The sequence below is a fragment of the Camelus bactrianus genome, chromosome 30 (genome assembly GCF_048773025.1).
Source record: "Camelus bactrianus isolate YW-2024 breed Bactrian camel chromosome 30, ASM4877302v1, whole genome shotgun sequence".
Classification (NCBI taxonomy): domain Eukaryota; kingdom Metazoa; phylum Chordata; class Mammalia; order Artiodactyla; family Camelidae; genus Camelus; species Camelus bactrianus.
Genome location: NC_133568.1, coordinates 14,799,261 through 14,819,351, shown reverse-complemented (window position 1 = coordinate 14,819,351; position 20,091 = coordinate 14,799,261). Strand labels below are relative to the sequence as shown.

The following is a 20,091-nucleotide window of genomic DNA, read 5'->3' as shown; positions in this document are numbered from 1 at the left end:
CTTGTTCCTTCTCTAGCAGCTCAAGGTGACTGTCACCAACGATTACATGTGGTACATGCCAGCATGTACTCCATTAAAAATGTGAAATCTTTTGAGAATCCTACGATAATGGCTGACAAACGTGTACATTATTATGACAATTTTTTTTTTGGACAGATGGAAAAATTTGGACATTACTAGTTTGTAACTTTTTCAGTTTGATTAGTTCATCTTTGAGTGTCTTGCAATTCCATAGAGCACCAAGACATGGGGCTTTTATTTCATGTATACATTTGTATGATCTCCTCTGAATAATTATTCTCTAGTAATTACTAAATAGTAATTATTCCCTAGTAATGACTAGATAGCTATTATATTGTGATAATTACTAGATAGTAATTATTTTGTAGTGATTACTAAATAGTAATTGTTTTATAGTAATTACTAATAGTAAATTAGTACTAAATTACTATATAGAAAAAAAGAACTAAAGAGTATTATGTACTAATTACTAAATAGTAATTATTTTGTAGTATAATATTCACTGAGGCTATATTTTATGTTTGACTAAGAAAGAGTTATAAAGACCAAATGCACATTTTCTGCAATGTATACAAGATAAGCCTACGTGCAAGTTAGGTTGATGGCGGTTATTTAAATCTGAGATCCTAGTATATGTACTACTTTCTAAATAAATTAGGCACCCTGTGGCTGGTGTAGAGGCAAAAAAAAAAAAGTATTGGGGATTAAATGCCTTTGAAACATTTTTTTTTTCCTTTTAGATTCGAACTACTTTGGAAAAGATCCGAAATCAAATATTTAAGGATGAAATAAGACAGAACAGGACAAATTGCAAACTAGATGCAAAGGTAATGAATTTATCAGAATGCACCACATTTATTCCTTCATCATAAAGCCATATAGACTTTATTTAGATAACTTTTTTTGATGATTATGGAATCTTTTCTTGGTATCTAAAGACGATAACCGGCATATGTATGAAATGTTTAACCACAGATGTCATTAGTAGGGTGAGATTGGAATGTCCAGATCTTACCTGAATATTTTAAACTTAGCTTACTTATCTAAAGTATATGGGAAGATGTTGGCCCAGCCAGGAGACATGGCAGCAACATTTCCGAATGACAGACAGGGAACAACCTTTTAGCTCACTTGGGCCACACCAGTGGACACACAGTTGAAGCCATGATGCTAGTGATCAGACAGTCAATAAGCTTAACTCACCCCTTTCCCGGTGATCAGCCTTTTACTCTCAAGATTGTGAATGACAAATACTGCAAGCTGTATCAGTAAACAAAGAATGCTGAAGCCATCAAGTCATCAGCAGCTGCTGCCACCCCTCAGTGAAGACAAGTCTGCAGCCCAGCCTCTGCAGCCACTCACAATGGTGCACTCTGAGGGGACTCAGAATAAGAAAGGACAGGACACTGGCCCTAGAGAGCTAAATGTTCATTAAAGGAATGATTTCAATGAGCCCAGATGTTTGCTCCTTCCCATGCATAGAAAAGCGCTAAATTCTAAAACCAGATGCCTGGGTTTCATGTTCCAACTACCTGGTCTTTGTTGTAAAACTCCTATATATCCTAGCTCTTCCCCTACCTCTTCAGAGCAGTCCCTCAGAGCGATCTGAGAGGCTGTCATCCCGGGCTGAGTCCTCAGAATTGTCCACCGAATAAAACATAACTCTCAACTTTTAGGCTGTGCATTTATTTCAGTCGACAAGATCAAGCAATCTGCACTCAGCCTTGTCTGGATTGTGCCAGGTTAAACCTCACCTGAGCCACAGGCACCTCATTAATGTCAGTGTTATCACGATGTAGGATGGCCACAGAGAACATGGGGACACAGGGTCTGATGCATGAACAAAGTCTCCCTAGTCGTCCTCGGCTCCCAGACTAACACAGCCAGCCCCAGTTATTGTCTCCAATTAAGTGCTCTGAAACTGGACGGAAGGTGAATGCTTGCAAATGAGAGGGAAGATCAAACATTCAGGTTTGACCTTGTTGGGTTGCCTGTTCGACTTCCAAGGGGAAGATTCTCGTGGAAGGCTGGATATCTGATTCTGGAGTTGAGGGTAGCGGTCTGCGCTAGAAGGTCCAGGCTGTGGGGCAGAGACTTGCGGAGTCAGGATGGTATTGAAAGTTCCCAAACTGGAGGAGATCGCCAAACATATGAGAGTGGTTAGAAATGAGAGAAAATTTAAGCACCGAATCCTGAGATTTCCAACAGTTAGACGTTGGGAAGAAGCAGCAGTGCTGACGAAGGCACGTTCATGAGCCCCACGCACCCTGAGGCTAAACAAACGGAAGCCTCTGGAAACCTCGGAGTTTGGAGCAGAGAAAGGTTTATTGCAGGGCCTGCAGGGCCAGGTAAGGAGGACAGGGCCAAACTCCCCAAAGGGTTTCAGTAAAGCATATTTAAAATCCAGATAAAGGTGGCGGGTGGGGGGGGGGGAGTCGCAGGGTGTGTGATCAGCTTATGCACAATCCTCTGGTTGGTTGATGTTGAGATGACAGGGCGGTCCACCCCTAGGCGCCAGTAGGTCTGGGGGCTACGGGTTCTCCTTCATCAAGTAGTTAATTTCTTTCCTTTGCTGGTGGTTTTTTAGCATATGAAAAACTCGGGAAATGAATCTGAGATACTATTATCTGGGTCCTTCAGGGAGGAGCTGCAGCAGAGGATGTGGGGGAGGGCCTCTGTCCCAAGAAGGCCCCACAGGGTCCTGCTGGGTTTTAACAGGAGTCTGAGAAGTGAGGCTAGTGAATTAGGAGGGAAAACAGAGGAGAAAGGAGTCCCTGAAGACAGGCAGAAAAAGGGTTTCAGAAAGTGAGGAGGGACCACTGTGCCAAATGGTGTTCTTGGGTCAAGTAAATTGAGGGCTGGTTATTGACCACTTGATATCACAGGGGGGAGGTTGTTGGTGACCTTGATAGGAGCAGCTTCATAGGAGTGCAGATAAATTGTTGTCAGTGTGTCTGCCTCGGCCATCTCAAACCACAGGTCAGCAGACAACTTAGATCAAATAAAAACAAACAGCTGGCTTTGTGGATATCATTTATCTTCTAAAAGGTCTTAAAAATATATTTAAAACTGTAGGGAATGTCAACGGCATGAACGATGTACTTCTGGCCTCCTTTTCACATTAGAATCTATTCAAATTTGGGCAAATACAGAGGCCAGCTGCTTGATCTGGAATTTCCCGTTGATAATGGAGATTCGAAAGATTTATTTGTGCCAACTTGAACCTTCCTTGCTGTGTGTAGTACTGGCTGATAGTTGCTGGTGTGAAAGTTGGTTAAGGAAAGAAAACGTCAGGTCTGTGATCTTCCTGTTTGTTCATTTCAGCGCAGTGGAAACATTCAAAGTGGCTCTGGTTCTCAAATGGAGCCCAGTTTGGACCCGCTCGTGGAAAAGATAAAAGGAAAAGACCTACAGCTCTTAGAACTGAACAAAGAGAATGAATTATTGAAAATCAAGGTATGACAGTTTGGAGAAATTTCTAGGTTTGTCCTTGAAACCTTTGAGCCAATAGGATGGATTTGTGGATCTGTGAGAGCAGAGGCGCCGCCATACACGTCCATCTGTCCACACGTGTGCTCGCGCACATGGAGAAGAAGCATTTGTGCACTTGATCAATTAAATCTCACTGTTTCATTTTGGGGATGATTTCTATTATTGAAAAGATTTTACAGAAATTCAACGGGTATAACGTTTCAGTTGTGCAAGATGAGTTAATTCTAGAGACCTGCTGGATAACGCTGTGCCCGTAGTGCACACTTCAGTGTGCACTTAAAATTTTGTTAGCGAGGTTAGGTCTCATGTTAAGTGTTTTCACTACAATACATTTTTTAAAAAGTCTTCACACATTTATTCAATATTAATTAGAGCACCCATAGTCAAATGTCTCCTTATTTTGTTTAGTTAATCTATCGTTGGGTGCCTTATATTTTCCTTTTTTGGCTATTTTATATACGGTCCTACAGTGAATATCTTAGTAGGTAAATTGTTGCGGCCATCCTTGATTATTTCTTTAGGTTCAATCCTTGAAAGATTCATGACACTTTAGCTTTATTGCCCTTAATGTTCCAATCTTGTCCCACTTCTATTTCAGGAAAATACGTCTTTCAGTACTGTTGTGGACATTGATGCTAAAACGCTCGCAAACATGTGTATAAGCGGATGGGGCACTGGGGACCTTTTTGCAGAGTGCGGTCTATAAATGCAGGGCACTGATGTGCGGGGCGCTCTCTTTGGCCTGGAGGGTGCAAATCACCTGCGTGACAAGCCCCACTAAGTAGGGGGTTTTCAAATGTTATGTTTTCTTCTTAGCAGATAACAGCTGACAGCGTCTTTCCTTCTATCCATTGTCTGTGAAGGTACAAGTGGTACAGTGACAGCCTCTGTGTTTTTAATTGCCCGTCACACTGTTCTGTCCTCACCCCTTGTAACTGTAAATGTCAAAACATGCGCAGTGACCTTTTGTTTCTAGCTGGAAGCCTCCAGAGAAGCAGGAGCAGCGGCTCTGAGAAATGTGGCCCAGAGGTTATTTGAAAACTACCAAACACAGTCTGAAGAAGTTAGAAAGAAGCATGAGGACAGTAAACACTTACTCCAGGTACCGAGCTCGCCGCTTGCGTGCTGGTGAACTGACCCCCAAGCTGTTCAAGTCTCTCTTTTTGGAGGAGTTAGACTTGAGCCAAGCCAGGGCCAGGTGACTTGGCAAGCCCGGGGAAGGGCGGGCTGCCCGTCTTCCGTGTCCATCTCCCCCATCCGTGCTTAGCCTGGTACCCAGATGTTGCTGAGATGCTGTGTTACCCCCTTGCCCAGAGCCTGGCAGAGCACAAGCAGGAGGAAGGCGAGGCGGTGCCCCCCAGCCTAGAAATCAGGGCTGACCCCAAGACACTGGCCAGTGACTTCTCTTCTGGTTCTGGGTCTACCTTTGACTGACTAGGTGGCCCCGTTCGAGTCATTCTGTCTCCTTGGACTTGACTTTAAAATGGAAAAGTTGCAGCATTGGATAAATTGTTTCAAAAACTTTTTGGTCCTGGAATACATCCCTCAGGGTAAGCAAACAAGAAGAGTGTATGTGTGTGTATATATATATGAAAAATACAAATTATATAATTTATATTTTAATATATAAATATATATGAATTTAAAATGTAAAACCATATAAATATATGTATATGTCTCTGTATATCAGAGACACACACACACTATTTTTGTTTGCTTTTCAATCTGAAATATGTATCCTAGGACCAATAAAACTTTATTTGAAGGGTGTGTTCTAGGACTGGAGGAGGGGAGAAGTGTGTGTATGTTTGTCTTGGTCAAAACTCAAAACAGGGAAGGTCATTCAGGCCGGGGTGGGGCGCCCTGGTCTCTGCCAGCCCAGGCAGGAGCCCCAGGGGAGCGCAGTAGGAAACCCGCGGCAAAGGCAACGCATCCTGAAGCCTGAGGCTGTGATGTGATGGTCACAGCTCACATGCAGGCGGGGTGCAGAGAAGGTACCAAGGGAATGAGCGAGCAGGTGTGTGTGGATGGGAGTACCTGAGCCCTGCAAAGGGGACTCAGCCCCAGTCTGGTGGGAGATCCCGGGCAGAAATTCCTGGCTGGTATTTTCAAGGGAAGTCAGACTTTTTTTTTTAACTGAAAAACCTCTAGTTCTATTAAAGGCACAGGCAGACGGGCGTGCCCCTCCCAAGTGTGGCTTGTGGGCTGCCTGCTGGTGGCGTCTCACCTATATCTTTAGGCACAACCCCTGCTCCATGCTAGGAGATAAACCCTGACACAGTGGGAATAATTATTCTGCTTTTACGACACTTTCTGATTATAAAACATTTTTTACTTGAACATGTAAGATTTTATTTTTGTTCTAGTAAGTTTTGTTGAGAAAAAGTCAAAAATGTTGCTTTTCTTTTTTTAATAATATCGTCATATTTGTAAATATTTTAATTTTTTTTTATGTTTCCAAACAGATTTTTCTTTTTATTGAAGTATAGTCAGTTTACAATGTTGTATCAGTTTCTGGTGTACAGCATAATAGTTCAGTCATACATATGCATACATATATTCATTTTCATATTCTTTTTCATTATAGGTTACAAGATACTGAATATAGTTCCCTGTACTGTACAGTATAAACTTATTTATCTATTTTACATATAGTAGTTGTTTTTCTTAAACTACTGTCTCTCTTTCTTATACCAATTCAGATAGTATGTTTATGGTAACAAATGTCAACATTCTAGAGATAGTATTTATATATTATTAATTCTTCATTGATTTAGTGTTGTAGTCGATCAGGCTTATTTTGAAGGAAAACTGAATTTAAGGAAGTAATTCTAAACACATGTGAGTTATTAAGTTTTTTTCTGGTTACTCAAAAAATTACAGAGGAAGATAATATCTGTATAGGTTTAATTAAAACAATAGCCTGACAACTGTTTTTCTGACCAAAGGTTAACAAACTTGAAAAAGAACAGAAATTGAAACAACGTGCTGAAAACCTGAATGAAATTGCTGAAAAGCTTGAAGAAAAACATAGTCAAATCACGGAACTGGAGAATCTCGTACAGAGAATGGAAAAGGTAGGCCCCTGAAGAATTTAAGGGATTTCTTCCTGACGGAGTTAGGGTGGAGATTAAAGAAAATAACATGAAAATAAACAGCATTAAGTAAAAGTACCCTTTGCAACTCCTAAGGCCTTAGGAAGTGCTCGATAATGTTTGCTTCTTCCCTTACACATGTAAGGTAACCTGTATTGTGGTTACTGATTTACCTCTTTGCAAATACTGCAGTCATATAATTATCTGTTGCTTTTTTTTCCTGGTAAATGTATGTCTCAGGGGAACCAGGTGAGGCTATGAATAGAAATGATGAAAAAGATCACAAAGTCCAGCTATGATTAGTAATAACATAATGGATTCCTGTAATCATAGTATTTTTATATACTAGAGTCAATGAATTGTCCATTTTGGGCCGCCCAAGTCCACTTTAGTTTTGTAAAAGCCTACAACTCCCCGGGGACAGATGGAGTTCACATTAAGAAAGCCATTCTACGGAAATTGGAGCTCTCAAAAGTGACAATTTAGGGAAGAGAAATAATAGAACAAAAATTATTAAAAGTTTCATGCAGTGTTCCTTGAAGTAGCTGGCACACATAAAAAGTAAGCACATTAATTTAATTTTGCATGCCTTAAAATTTGGGATTTAGACAAACCAAGACGTATTTTTTTAATAGCAAACCAAACAAATAGAAAATTGGCATCTCTGAAACTGAGCTGGGAGTAGATAAGAATATAGGCTTTAACATGTAGTAAGTATTGCCCAATACATTTTTATATTTTTTATATTAATTCCCTGATTTGCCTCCACTCTTCTCAGACTTATTTTGTTTTATGGGTCTGCCTGAATCAATGCTATTTGAGAAATGTCACTCCAAAAGCATCACATTTCAGTAGTTTTGCCAAAGGAGCTTTGATTAAGTTTTTACATATTTCCCAAGAATTTAATTTATAACACTTTTGACCAAAATTTATAATCTTAATGAAGGTCTTATGAAGAAATCGCAAAAATTAATTAAGCCCGAACGTAACTGAATCTAGTAATAATAATATACAGCTACATCCGTGTTGGGTGGTGGGTCGCTGAGTGTTTTACTGCAGCAGGAACCGCAGGGGTGGAATGTCCTCTATGAGCTGGCTTCCCCGGGTGTGACAGGCTATCATTAAGATGTTTTGGACAAACTGTAACATTTGGATGAATACTTTGTAGTGTTAGGATATTTACCCTGTAATAAATACTTTAGCAAACTAAGACTGAGCAAGGAATGTTTGCATTCAGGAAGGGAAGACGATTCTGGAACTCAGATAGGGTTGTTGAATCACACTGGAGTAAAGGGCGTGGCGTTTACATTTAGACTCGTGATCACCTCAAACCCAGTAACACTGTGTCAGGTTTAGTGGCTAGCTGTCAGTCCCTGAAGATTAACACAAAAAATTGGAATGTAATTTCCATTTCCTAGAAGCCCTGGGAAATCTGTACTGGATGTGAGTTCCTCCCAGAATTCTGGAATAGATTCATTCAACTGTTTATTCAACAAATATTTGGGCACCTACCATATACTAGGCAGGGCTAGAGGCTAGACCTCTATTTGTGACTGAACCACTTATAGTCCCTTTGTGGAAATTGCAATTGTAGTTTATTTGGCTTGGGTAAGACTCAAGGAACTTCCTTCATTCATTCCCCCAGGGATCCTTAGGGACACTGACACTCCTACTGAAGATGAGGGAAAGGACCCCAGAATAAGGCTAAGTGGCTTAAGATACTGGCAGATATGTCTGAAAATTGATGGTCTCGCCTTTGTCTTAATATTGAGCCCATATGGTGGACTGTCTCTAGGAACTCAGACACAGTCAGTGGACAGGATGCCCACATTCACCAAAGCCATGCAGTAACCTTCCAGAAGACTCCCATTCACTGACCTCCTAGAGTGGAGCCTTTTGGAATCTCTGGGAGGTGGAAGGAGGTGGGGATGCAGTGGAAGGAAAATGTATGGGAGATTTTTTTTTTTTTGTAAACATCTTTAGTTTAAAGATCCATTGTATTTGTAAAAACAAACAAGCAAATAAAGAAAACTGTAAGAAGCAAAGATTGGTGACATCTTGGTTTAAGGAGATCCTGAGAATATAGGCTGTGATGAAGGATTTCTCAGGAGGAGAGTGTGTATCAGAATGAGAGGAGGGTGGGTACTGAGACCTTTGTCTCTGTAAGAAACAGACGTGAGTTCAAACAGGACATGAAAATGAAAAATGAGCATCCACATCAAAAGTTGATAAATACCGCCCTGGGATTGGGTACCCCATGGAGAAGGATTCATTTTCTACTCACTTGCACAAGCCACTGCTCCAGTAAATAGCCATTAGTGGTATGAGGTCTGGTAATGAACACATTACTTAAAACCTTCACCATCTGTCCCGCTTTAATCAGAAATGCAGTGAGAATGAATTTCACAAACACAGTGATAAGCCAGCGAAAACGCCCAATAAGAGCATTTTAATACGGCATATGCTCCTTTGGCTAGCAGCACGATTCTGCTGTATCATATTTGTTTTCCAGTGTCACTGATTTCGCTCTGTTAGAATTTGAAAGCATGAAGGCGCTTTGGAGACCATCTAGTTCCTCATCATTTCACAAATGAGGACAGTGCAAATGAGGAGCTATTCCACTGTCTTCCAGTTGGCAGTTCACAGTCCTTTCCGTGATGCCCCTATCTTCCCTGATGCCGGATAAAAAATGATATCCTTGATTGCTAAACCATTTAGATGTCAACGTACGACAAGGATTTAAATTGGTATCCACTCCCCCTTGATCAGTAGGGTGAGGGAGCTCTTGAGCTCTTCAGAGGTGTGGTTTGGGGAAGAGTGGATGCCCGCTGGGTGGTGCTGTGAACGCCTTTCTCTTTCCAGAAGACATTGTCCCCGAGAAGTGCTGGCTGGTGTAGTGTGATTTTCCGTGTTATTAGCGAGGAGGTACTAGGGACCCAAGCTAGATGCTGGAGCCCTGACCAGGGCAAACCATTTACTTGTCCAGTTGCCTGGTCTCTTTGAACCCTGATTATGAAGATCCATTAATTGAGAGTAAGTCTATTAGGAAGAATGTTAAAAGCCATTTTCCTTCCTACAAATTCAAAATATATTATCAGCGATGTGTTTCTTTGATGATCCACGTATCCTAATAAACTTGCAAAGAGCATCTTGATTCTCAGATCCACTAGGGCTACACCAGAAAAATAATCTATATGTGACAAGAATGCTACAGGAAATTTTTGAAAAAGTTAGTATAAATTTAAAAAATAGCAGCACATAAGATATGAAGTGTTTGACTCCTTCAAATTATTAGAGATTCAGGCCTTAATATGTGCCAGAGAAGCATGTAGACCTTTCACATATATCTCCAATTATCCCAACAGTTCCATATTGATAGATCTCCATTTTTAGGATGTTCAAAAAGTCAAAAATATGACAAACAAATATAGAGTGAATACATGTTAGATGTTTTATTCAACTCATTAATTAATGAGGAAAGCAGTAAGATGGTACTACTGGTTTAAATAAAATATTTTTTTGAAATGGGCTATTGATATCCATTTTGAAAAAAAAGAATATAGAATAAGATTACTAGGTTTAGATACAAAGCTGGTTAATATTCTTTAAGGCAATTAAATCATAACCTTTTGGATTATCTTTTTTACTAGGGGGAAATCTATGAATTAACATGCAATCTCATAGAGTCAGGGCTGCAGTCAAATAATAAATAATAAAGTCAAATACAAAGAAATTCTCCAAGAGAATAAAAACTCCTTGGCTCAGGTTATTAAACAATGACCCAATATGACATTAAAATCATATAGTTTGATTTCTAAGCTTTGGTTAATTTTTTTTAGCGGTGATAAAGTCTAGAGAGGTTAAAACCTTGGCAAAAATTACACAGTCCCAAAGTTTCAAAATCAGGTCAGGCCATGTCCAAAGACTTTCCAATGTTTTTGCCATACGGTACTGCCTATTATTTACCCATATAAATATTGCAGAAGGAGTGATTTTTAAATAGCACTGTAAATAATGTCAAAACATCTATTTCCATCACATATAAAAAAAAGAATGCAATCATTCTTGGGTTTTCATGGACCTGTCTATTTTCCTTTTGAATGGAAAGAGTTTGGTTTAATAATGACATTATTTAGATAGTCTTTCTCAATGTCAAAATTTCTCATATCTTAATTAGGATGTGACTTTATCATTTGTGACCTTGATCCTTCACTAAAAATACATTTACTACTTTTCCACTTTCTCACGGATGCCATGTGAGCAGGTAGGTATCGAGACAAGTGCAGTAGTGTCCTTGGATACCAACAACTCTGTGTAACGGAGAAGCAGGTGTAATGTAGGGAGAGTTGGTGCCTACAGAGAGATGAGCAGGCAGTTAGCGTTGGGGGTGGGATGAAGCCAGAGTTCTCCAGACAAGTGAGGGCAGTGAAGACCAGTCTTTGAGCTACTTGTAAACCATGCGGAGAATACCTGACCAGGCTTCACTGGGGTGGGTTGTAACAGCTCCAAGTGAAATTAGCTCTTTAACTCAAAATATAATTCTAGTATTACAATAAGCATCTTTTGTGAACAGTGTGCAAGAATGCCTTGCCAAACACATATACACACACACAGAGAGAAAACAAGAGACAAAGGGAAAGACAGAGACAGAGAGGAAAAGAAAAATGCAAAAACTTGTACTTTATTTTCTCCTAGGAAAAGAGAACCCTGCTGGAAAAAAAACTGTCTTTGGAAAACAAGCTGCTGCATCTCAAATCCAACGCTGCTTATGCTAAAAGGTTTGCAAATCGACCTCCTGAGTGAAAGCAGTTCCCGGGGTCTTCTCCGCTGGTCCATGGCCAGTGGAGAGAAGGCTACCGTCCCCCAAGGAAACAGGAAGCCTGAAAGTACAGGAGGAAGGGAGCTTTCTTAGAATTAACAGCCAAGCACCTCGCCTTCCCCACCCACTGGGGACTCTGGAGAGGGCAGAGTTCACTGGGAGTACAGGGAAACCGGTATGTGTGTTGAGGGAGGGGTGTTAATCCCTTTGAAGAGTGAATGAGCCTGTCCCCTCCCTGTTTATCCTTGCATCCTTGCTGCTGAAGAGGATGCTGTTGAGGGCTCCATTCCCTTGATGCTTCTGATTTCGTGAACAGATCTCTGCTACAGCCAGCATTAAATTGGCTGGTCCACAAGTGAGATTGTAAGATCATTCTATGGTGCCCCCAAATTTGTAAAGAAAGAAGGAAATATTGTGAAAAACATCCTTAGTTCCTGGGACTTATTTGCAAATACTCATAATTCACAAACAGTCACAGTCCTTAGTTTGCTGGGGGGGCGGGGGTGAATTTATGGACCTATGGATGTCACCACAATGGCTTGACTACTTGGCTACAGATTCTCTGGAGTTTCATGTAAAATTCATATCATGTGAAATTTACTGAACTTTTTCTTTTCCTTTCCTTCCTTTTTTTTTTTTCAATTCTCAAAAAAAAAAAACAAAAAACAAAACACTTAGGAAGTTTACTTGTTACTTTGAGCTGAGTGTAGAGGTATTCACTTCGCGAAACGACAAGAAAATGAAATCAGTATGAGTCAGATGCTTGGGGTTAAGGCAACAGAGCCTTGGCTAAACCACCACAGATAAAGAGGAGTTCTGTTGGGTTAAGACCGGAGAGATCTGGCCACAGAGAAGACGAACTCGTGGGAAGGCAGGAGGGCAGCCCTCTAGCACCTAATGTGATGTTAAAAACCAGATTATTTTGTTGATCCTGTTCAGTCATGGGTGTTTGTGCGGTTTCCTTCTTCTCTTGGTCTTTGTTCTTCCAGGTTCATTACCTTTTCCAACTTTTTTTTTTTCACCAGCTGGTTTATATTCTCTGTATTTTCCGTGGAATTCCAGAGGAAAGAGTCCGACTGGCCCTAAGACCACTTCTTGTGTTGGGCAGATGGATCATGGTTGACCAACCCCTCCATCCAACCAGCAGCCGTTGGCAGGTGCCCCCTCCCAGGCTTGTGGGTGACCTCCCCTTAGTCAAGGAACAGCCTAGGGCCGCCTCCTTGAGCAGGGAGCTATGGGTGGTTTAACTGCCCGTAAACATAGAGAGTGGGTTTGACAGGCACCATGACTTTCTTGAATTGCAATGAGCTTCATTCTGCCATTTTGATAAAAAGGTTCAATAGGTTCCAAATGGCATTTCTAATATGAGACAGCATCTCTGAGGATGATAGCTTTTAAGCTTTTATAATTCAGAAAAAATGACCTTTTCTTGCATATGGATATGTATACATTATTATAATATATTAAGCTAACCCTCACAGTTACTTTCAATGGGAGTTAAAAGATTCGACAGAAGCATCTTCTCTTAAAAACAAGGCTTGACTCTGTATTGCTACTGCTGTCAGTACTAACTGACACATGGGTAGGTGGTGCCTTTCGGCTTATAAACAACCCCAGGTCCCTTATTTCATTGAATCCCTCCGTCGGCCTCTCAGCGGGGGGAACACAGCTTCTAACTGGTAAGGTGACCTGTCCAGATTACTCAGCCTTTCAGAAGGTGTAGAGCTGGGAGTTTGGGCTCTCGTGCTGTCACAGCAAAGCCAGTGCACGTTCTGCTCTAGAGGAGATGTGACCTTCTCTCTCTCCTTCCTGGAAACTACGGAGAAATTCTCTCAGACTGGTTCCCTCAGTCCCCTCTGTGGCTCTGAGCAGAAAGCAGTTTTCCAGCATCTCTGTGCGTGGAGATGTCACGGACAAACACACTGGCCCATTGTAGAGTCATCCTTCCCAGAAACACCTTTGGGGTTTGTAAAGGCAAGTAGGGTGTTGGCTCCTCCTTGTAGACCCTGCTCAGGGATGGCAGGTCGCTTACAGGAGGAGGCAGGGCGTTTTGACGATGGGGCGGCATGTCAGAGCACACTGTTGTGACTCACATTGGTCATCCATCTTCACTGGTTTGCAGGGCTCTCTCGAGCCCCACCCCAACCCCTTTAGTGCCACCACTGAATATAACAATGGAGGCGATTCTGTAAGACATATTCCTGGGTTTGGTTGAAATGTGAACAGAGCTGCCTCCACATCTGAGTTTATTTTCACTTTGATCTGGCTGGGAAAGGTCGGGACCCGGTCTCTCCTATTCTTGTGGTTGTGATCCTCAGTTTCCCTCTCTTCCTCTGTGGACTCATGTTCAGTGATGGCCACCATAAAGGTCCAAAGAAACATCAGCTGCTAAATAGCAGGAGATCTGAGTCCTTCTAGACTCCAGGATGAGCCCTTCATAGCTTCAGAGAGGCTCCAGGATGCCACGCATCTCACTGTCTTCTCTCCCACGTGGGAACTCTGTGTAGAGTTATTCATGTTCCCAGCGCCTGGGTGTGTGTAATGTGCCGGGAGGAACAGCATCGTGGTACATGACACATAGTTCCAGTTGCCACTTTCACTGCATCCCTCTTGTATCTGGACCTAGCTCTTTTTATTTCTTCTGCAATTTCCATTCCTAGAAACATCATAATGCATTAACCCCTGATAATGAGTACAGTTTGTGAAGACTTAAAAGGGTTATATTCCGGGATCGTGTAAATATGGCCATCCCCATGTTCTTCATACCCTCTGTAATTATGTATTTATATACTCTGAGTTCTAAGAAAATGTGACATTGTTAACAAAAACGACGTAAAATAAACATAATCCTTCAACTGGAAATAAATTAGATGAAGAGGCCAAGGAGATAAAAGAACAGGTATCCAACGAGGCTGGCCTACGAAATGTGTACCCGGAGGGGCTACGCACCTGTTCAGGGTAGACCACTGACGCAATTTTAAATTTTCTAGCAGCCAACCTAGTGAGGAAATTATGATTAGTCTGGTGATGCACAATGTCCACGTGACTAAAACCAACCAGTTTTTTGGGGGAGAAGTCTAGTTCTTTTTAATGTATCTATAAGGCAAGAGAGAGATTTTCTAGCATATGCTCATAAAAAGAACCCTGAACAATGTCTTCAACTGAATCCTTATAGTAAACGCAGAGGATGTACCTCAGAAAATGCTTTTAAAAATTAGGATAGCATGAGGCTGGAGAATAATTCAATCAAAGCCATTTTAACAGTGAGGCGCTGCGGGCAATGTGGCAAGGCTCAGTAATGCTGCCTCTGATGGTGGAAGTTGGCCCCCTTGACAAACAGATGGAGAAGCAGGCCTCCATGTCCTCAGTTCCCTTTGCCCAAGGCTTTGGTGGACATTGGCTGGTGGAGAGATGCTTCTTGCCTAGTACTTATGCTGCGATCATCCTGTGTTCCTAAGACAAAACCACTTGTGTTCACATTTCTGCAGGTTGAAGATAGGACTAGCATGCTTTTGTGAACACGAAGGAATCTAACAGGAAGAAGACCAGAAATGGAACTCCATTCGCTCTCCCTCTGTAGTGGATTAGGAGAGCATCCTCAGTACCTGTTCTCAAAAGGGTAGAGCTAAAATTTTTCTCTCTTTCCTTAGGGCTTTTTCTTTGCTCTTTTGCCATTTCCAGGCTGTGGACATTTTCAGCTCCAAGCCTGGGATCTGTGAGGCAAAAACAAAACCCAGGGGACTCACCGTTGTGTCGTTCCCTGGATCCCCAGGTCCCGAGCCAGTCTTCCTTCCTCTCTCCACCTTCCAGAGTCTTCTTGTGTTTGTTGATGCAAAATGTTCATGTTTGGGGTTAATGGGAAGAAGAGGGGAACACACATCTTCTACATCTTCCTGGAAGCGGAAGTTTTTCAGTTCTATTTTAATTTCAGCCTTTACTTTGTATTTATATTGAGGCATTGGGAGACTGAGCATAAATCCTAGACACAGACATTTGGCCTCTTTTCCTAGGTCTGGCCTTTGTTATATTTCTTCTTCTTGTTTCGCTTTAGAACATTTTTATTAAGACTAAGTGCTTGAGCTGAAAGATAAATAATAGAGATTAAAGAGAGCTCACAAGGCAGCTGATTTAGGTGTCATCTCACATTCAAAGACCTTAAATGGATGACGAGGTTTTTTTTTTTAATTGAAGTGTAGTTGATTTACAATGCTGTGTTAATTTCTGGTGTACAGCATAGTGATTCAGTTACACATATACATACATTCTTTTTCGTTATAGCTTATTACAAGTCATTGAATGTAGTTCCCTGGGCTCTACAGTAGCATCTTGTTGTTTATCTACTCTGTATATAGTAGTTTGTATCTGCTAATCCCAAACTCCCAATTTATCCCTCTGCTCCCCACTTTTCCCCCCTGGTAACCATAAGTTTGTTTTCTGTGTCTGTGAGTCTCTTTCTGTTTTGTAAATAAGTTCATTTGTGTCATTTTGTTTTTTAGATTCCACATATAAGTGATATTATGATATTTGTCTTTCTCTAAATTACTTCACCTAGTATGATAATCTCTAGGTCCACCCATTATTTCATTCTTTTTTATGACTGAGTAATATTCGTGTGTGTGTGTGTGTGTGTGTGTGTGTGTGTACCACATCTTTACCCAGACATCTGTCAATGGACATTTAAGTTGCTTCCATGTCTTGGCTATTGTAAATAATGCTGCTGTGAACATTGGGGTGTGTGTATCTTTTTGAACTGGAATTTCCTCTGGGTTGGATGACTAGATTTTATATTTATGGAACAATCCTAAGAGAGATTTTCTGCAACTTCCTTTAGTCACTGTTCTAGTGTATTAATGCTGATGAGTCTGAAAGCCCTGTATTTTCAAGAGTGCTTCTAGAAATAATTTTCTTCCTCTTGAGATCTATTTCAGACTTTTATTTATCTTCGGTGAGCTTGATGGTAATAATCTCAGGAAATACACGGGGAAATTTTCTGAGTTTTATATTTTGGAGAACATATCTACCCACCCCACCCTTCCAAAGCCTTTTTCCCCCTTTAGTCCCAGAGTTGATGAGACATTGATGAGACCATTCTGAATATTCACCTTTAATAATGCATAGTATTTTCCTATATTATGAATTTTCAAAGTCGACCTGGCTCTGCATAGCATCCTGACTACTTTCTCACGATTCCCCAGGACAGTCTTGAGGCTGACTGCTCTTTCTTCCTTTTCTTTTCTCTTTTTCTCTCTTCTCTCCGGAGCAATTTTGAATCTCAGCACCAGACTTCTGTTTGCTTTCTGTGGTACTTAGATTCTTATGGCCTCATCTCATCTTTCTTTTTGTGAAATGCCTCTTCAAGTCACTTTCTAATTTTTCTGCTGGGTTCCTGTCTCATTGGTTGGTAGATGTTCCTAAGGAACAGATTATTAGTTATTTGTGTTACTAATATTCTGAGGCTATCCCACTGACTCTCATTTGATGACCAGAAGTTTTTAATTTTTGTCTAGTCAAACTGATCTATCCTCCCTTTGCAGTTAATACTGTTTTGAGTTCTGTTTTTAACAATCTTTCTCTATTCCAAATTCATAAGGATGCACTTCTATTTTATCTTCTAAAAGTTTTTGGGGTCCCCAGTTTTATTCACAATCTACATGGAATTTATTTTTGTTATGAAGTGATGCTAGAATTAATTTTCTCTTTCTTTTTTTTTTATATGAATATCCAGTTGTCTCAGTACCATTTGTTGAAAAGACCACCCTTTTTATGATGTTCTCCAGCATCATCTTTGATATAAATTAAGTCTGTTGGTCTATCTCTGCGATATGTATTTACACGTAAAGTAAAAGTGGCATAGATACTGCAGAATTTGTTTTCTCGATCTTTTATTGATGAATATTTAGATCATATCTAGTTTTCATGCTACGACCAACATTGAACTACATTTTACACAGATTTTGTGACATACGTGTTGTCTAATTGTGTGGTATTTTATAGTCTAAATTATTTCATTCTATAGGATAAATAAGTAGTAATGGTTATCATTATACATTATTTGTACTTGTGCAAGGATTTCTACAGTTTTGTAGAAATTAATTTTTTCTACAGTAAAACAAACTCTTTCTAAAGCTCTCTCACGCAAAACTGAATGAGGGAAAAAAAAATCAAGACTGTCTTAACTATTGCAAGTTGCCTGACTCTTACTTGGCTTTGAAAGACTATATTTTATATTAAACGTTACCAAGGCAACCTTAGTGGTTTAGAGCTGTGCTACCCAGAGTGCTCAGAGCATGGTCCATGGACCAGCAAAACCACTGGCAACACCTGGAACGTGTTGGAAATGCAGACTCCCAAGCCCTCCCCCCGCCTGTTAGAACAGGATGTGCATTTTAACAGGATCCCTGATAATTTAACAAGATCCTCTAGTGCATGTTAAGTTTGAGAAGCAATGTTTTAGTACACGATGTAAAACAAAACGGAGACTTTTTTAAAAATAAGAACACGTTCTGTAGTGCCACATGAATTTCCATGCCCTTTATAATATTTGTAGAGACTATAAAAGTCAGAACTGAGATTGCACTGGATGTTGGCTACAACTTGTAAAACTTTAATAGACTAAAATTAATACATTACTTTGTAAAAAGCTCATTTTCCAAAAGCACATTCCCTTTACCTCTTTCACCAGACAGTATAATCTTGTAACGTTATAAAGGTCGAGATTATGTTACACTGAGGCTTAGAAAGATGGTGTGACTCCAAAGTCACAATGTCCCCGAGCTTGGTGATCTTGTCACAAGGCATTTTGCCTCAAACTCTAATGATATTGGCAAGAAGAGAAATAGTCAAAAGCTATATAATCAATTCCATTTACCTAAATGGAGCTTTGGGAGAGTAGGAATAATCTACATTGGAGCTTCACTCATCTTTCTTTGGTTGATGTGGACTCAAAATATTAGCTAATTTATTCTTTTTTCCCCCCTTGCTTTATTTATAGGGAGTAGAATTACCAGAAGTAGAAAGCCAAAAAAAAAAAAAAAAAAAAAAAGAAAAGGGACAAACTCAGGCAACCCGCAGCATATACTAACCCTGTATCACTGGAAGCTGGTGTCTGATACATACATGTGAACTCTCCATCCCCGGCCCCGCGTTCGGACCCCGCTGTCCTGTATCTGTGCATTCAGGTGGCTGCTGTGTCTGGGGGCTCATAGGTGAGGCACATTAGATATGTCAGTGCTTCACTGGCTTAATGCAGCTTGCCTCAACCACCTGTTGGAGGCAGGGGAGTCACAGGTGACCAGAGAGGAGCTTTTGACATGAGTTGATATCCTCATTTGAGTTCATATCCAAGCTAATCAGAGGCTGCTTCGCGGCTGGTCCTCCTCTGTGTGTCCTGCGTGGCGGATGGGGCCCCGGGTGTCTCACCCACATCGTGCCCAGTAGTAGAGCCATGTGTGAGCAGAGCCTGGCTGTGCAGCTTTGAAAGTAGCTGCGTGATGCATTAGTACATCCTTTCCTCTTTTTTCCCTTTTGCGTTTCCAGTTGCCAGGATCTTCAAATGGAGATTGCCCTCCTCCAGGAGCAGATCTCTCATCTGCAGTTCGTGATTCACTCCCAGCACCAGCACCTGCGCGGCGTCATCCAGGAGGTCAGATCAACCGAGCGTGTTTCTCTGCTTTTTCGTCCCCATGTGACATGGCTGTTTTCAGTGTCCTCTTGTGCCTGTATGCCAACGCCTGGGATGTTCTCAATGAAGATATTTGGGAAATTGTGGTGGCTTTTTAGATATTTCAGTGATTTTTTTTTAAGTGTTCTGAGCCAAAGAATGTACAGTGTTCTGTAGAAGATTTTGTAGATTAAGAGATTCCACCCTTTCTTGAGGAAGACATAATCTGTTTCCATGACGTCGTAGACGGTTAGTTTACGTAGCGGGTGTGTTAGCGCAGGGGTGTAGCCTGGCCCTTCGCTGGGAACAGCTTGGCAGGTGGAAGGGCAGAGGGAACTGTGAAGGCAGCCAGAAGGATGGGGAATCGCATCCTCATCCCAATTACTTCAAGATATATATTCACCTGGTTTTAGAATTGGTTTTAGACTTAAAACCAGACCTTCATTCATTCTCTACCTAATGTTTGTTTCTAAAAGGAGTCCTTTCAAATGCCTTCGTGACATAGATGCAGCATTTGTCCTTGCTTGGCTAGGACCACACCGAAAGGCCAGGGAATTGAGTCATGGCACTTGAGAGTCAGGGAAGACGGAGGGGGCATCCCATGTACTCATTTTATAGATGAGGAAACTGAGGCCCACAGTAGTTGGCAGAGTTGGCCTTAGAATCCATGTGTTTCCTTCCTCCCTGCACCATTCTGAGCTTCATCACCCCACTTCCCCAGGTCCACGGTGCTTCTTGGCAGACGCTTTTCTTGCGAAGAAAGCCAGCTTACCTTAATATGCTGCTGGCTGAGCAGATCTCTGACTCAGGGAGCTTTCCCGCGCCGGGCAGTGGCCTCTGCATCTGCAGGATGACAACGTTATGTGGCTGAGACCCAGAAGGACAGTGGTGCTTTCCACAGGATGCATCCTGCTGAGTTTGCTTTAAACAGGTCTTCTAAAGATTGAAATGTTTAATCGCAACGTCTGTGTGCTCTCGTCCCCAGGTGCCAGTTTGTCCTGCTA

At 41.2% G+C, this 20,091-nt stretch overlaps 1 protein-coding gene across 4 annotated transcripts in view; it reads left to right on the top strand.

The window, feature by feature from the left end:
• Nucleotides 1-20,091, top strand: part of CCDC68 (coiled-coil domain containing 68) — a 43,413-nt gene that overhangs the window by 13,211 nt on the left and 10,111 nt on the right. For all 4 annotated transcript variants that reach the window (XM_045521517.2, XM_045521519.2, XM_010961338.3 and 1 more), the window contains 6 exons: nucleotides 762-848; nucleotides 3,346-3,477; nucleotides 4,490-4,615; nucleotides 6,462-6,590; nucleotides 11,304-11,386; nucleotides 18,964-19,069. In XM_045521517.2, coding sequence (XP_045377473.2) covers nucleotides 762-848; nucleotides 3,346-3,477; nucleotides 4,490-4,615; nucleotides 6,462-6,590; nucleotides 11,304-11,386; nucleotides 18,964-19,069 — 663 coding nt within the window. The remainder of the gene's footprint in view (nucleotides 1-761; nucleotides 849-3,345; nucleotides 3,478-4,489; nucleotides 4,616-6,461; nucleotides 6,591-11,303; nucleotides 11,387-18,963; nucleotides 19,070-20,091) is intronic.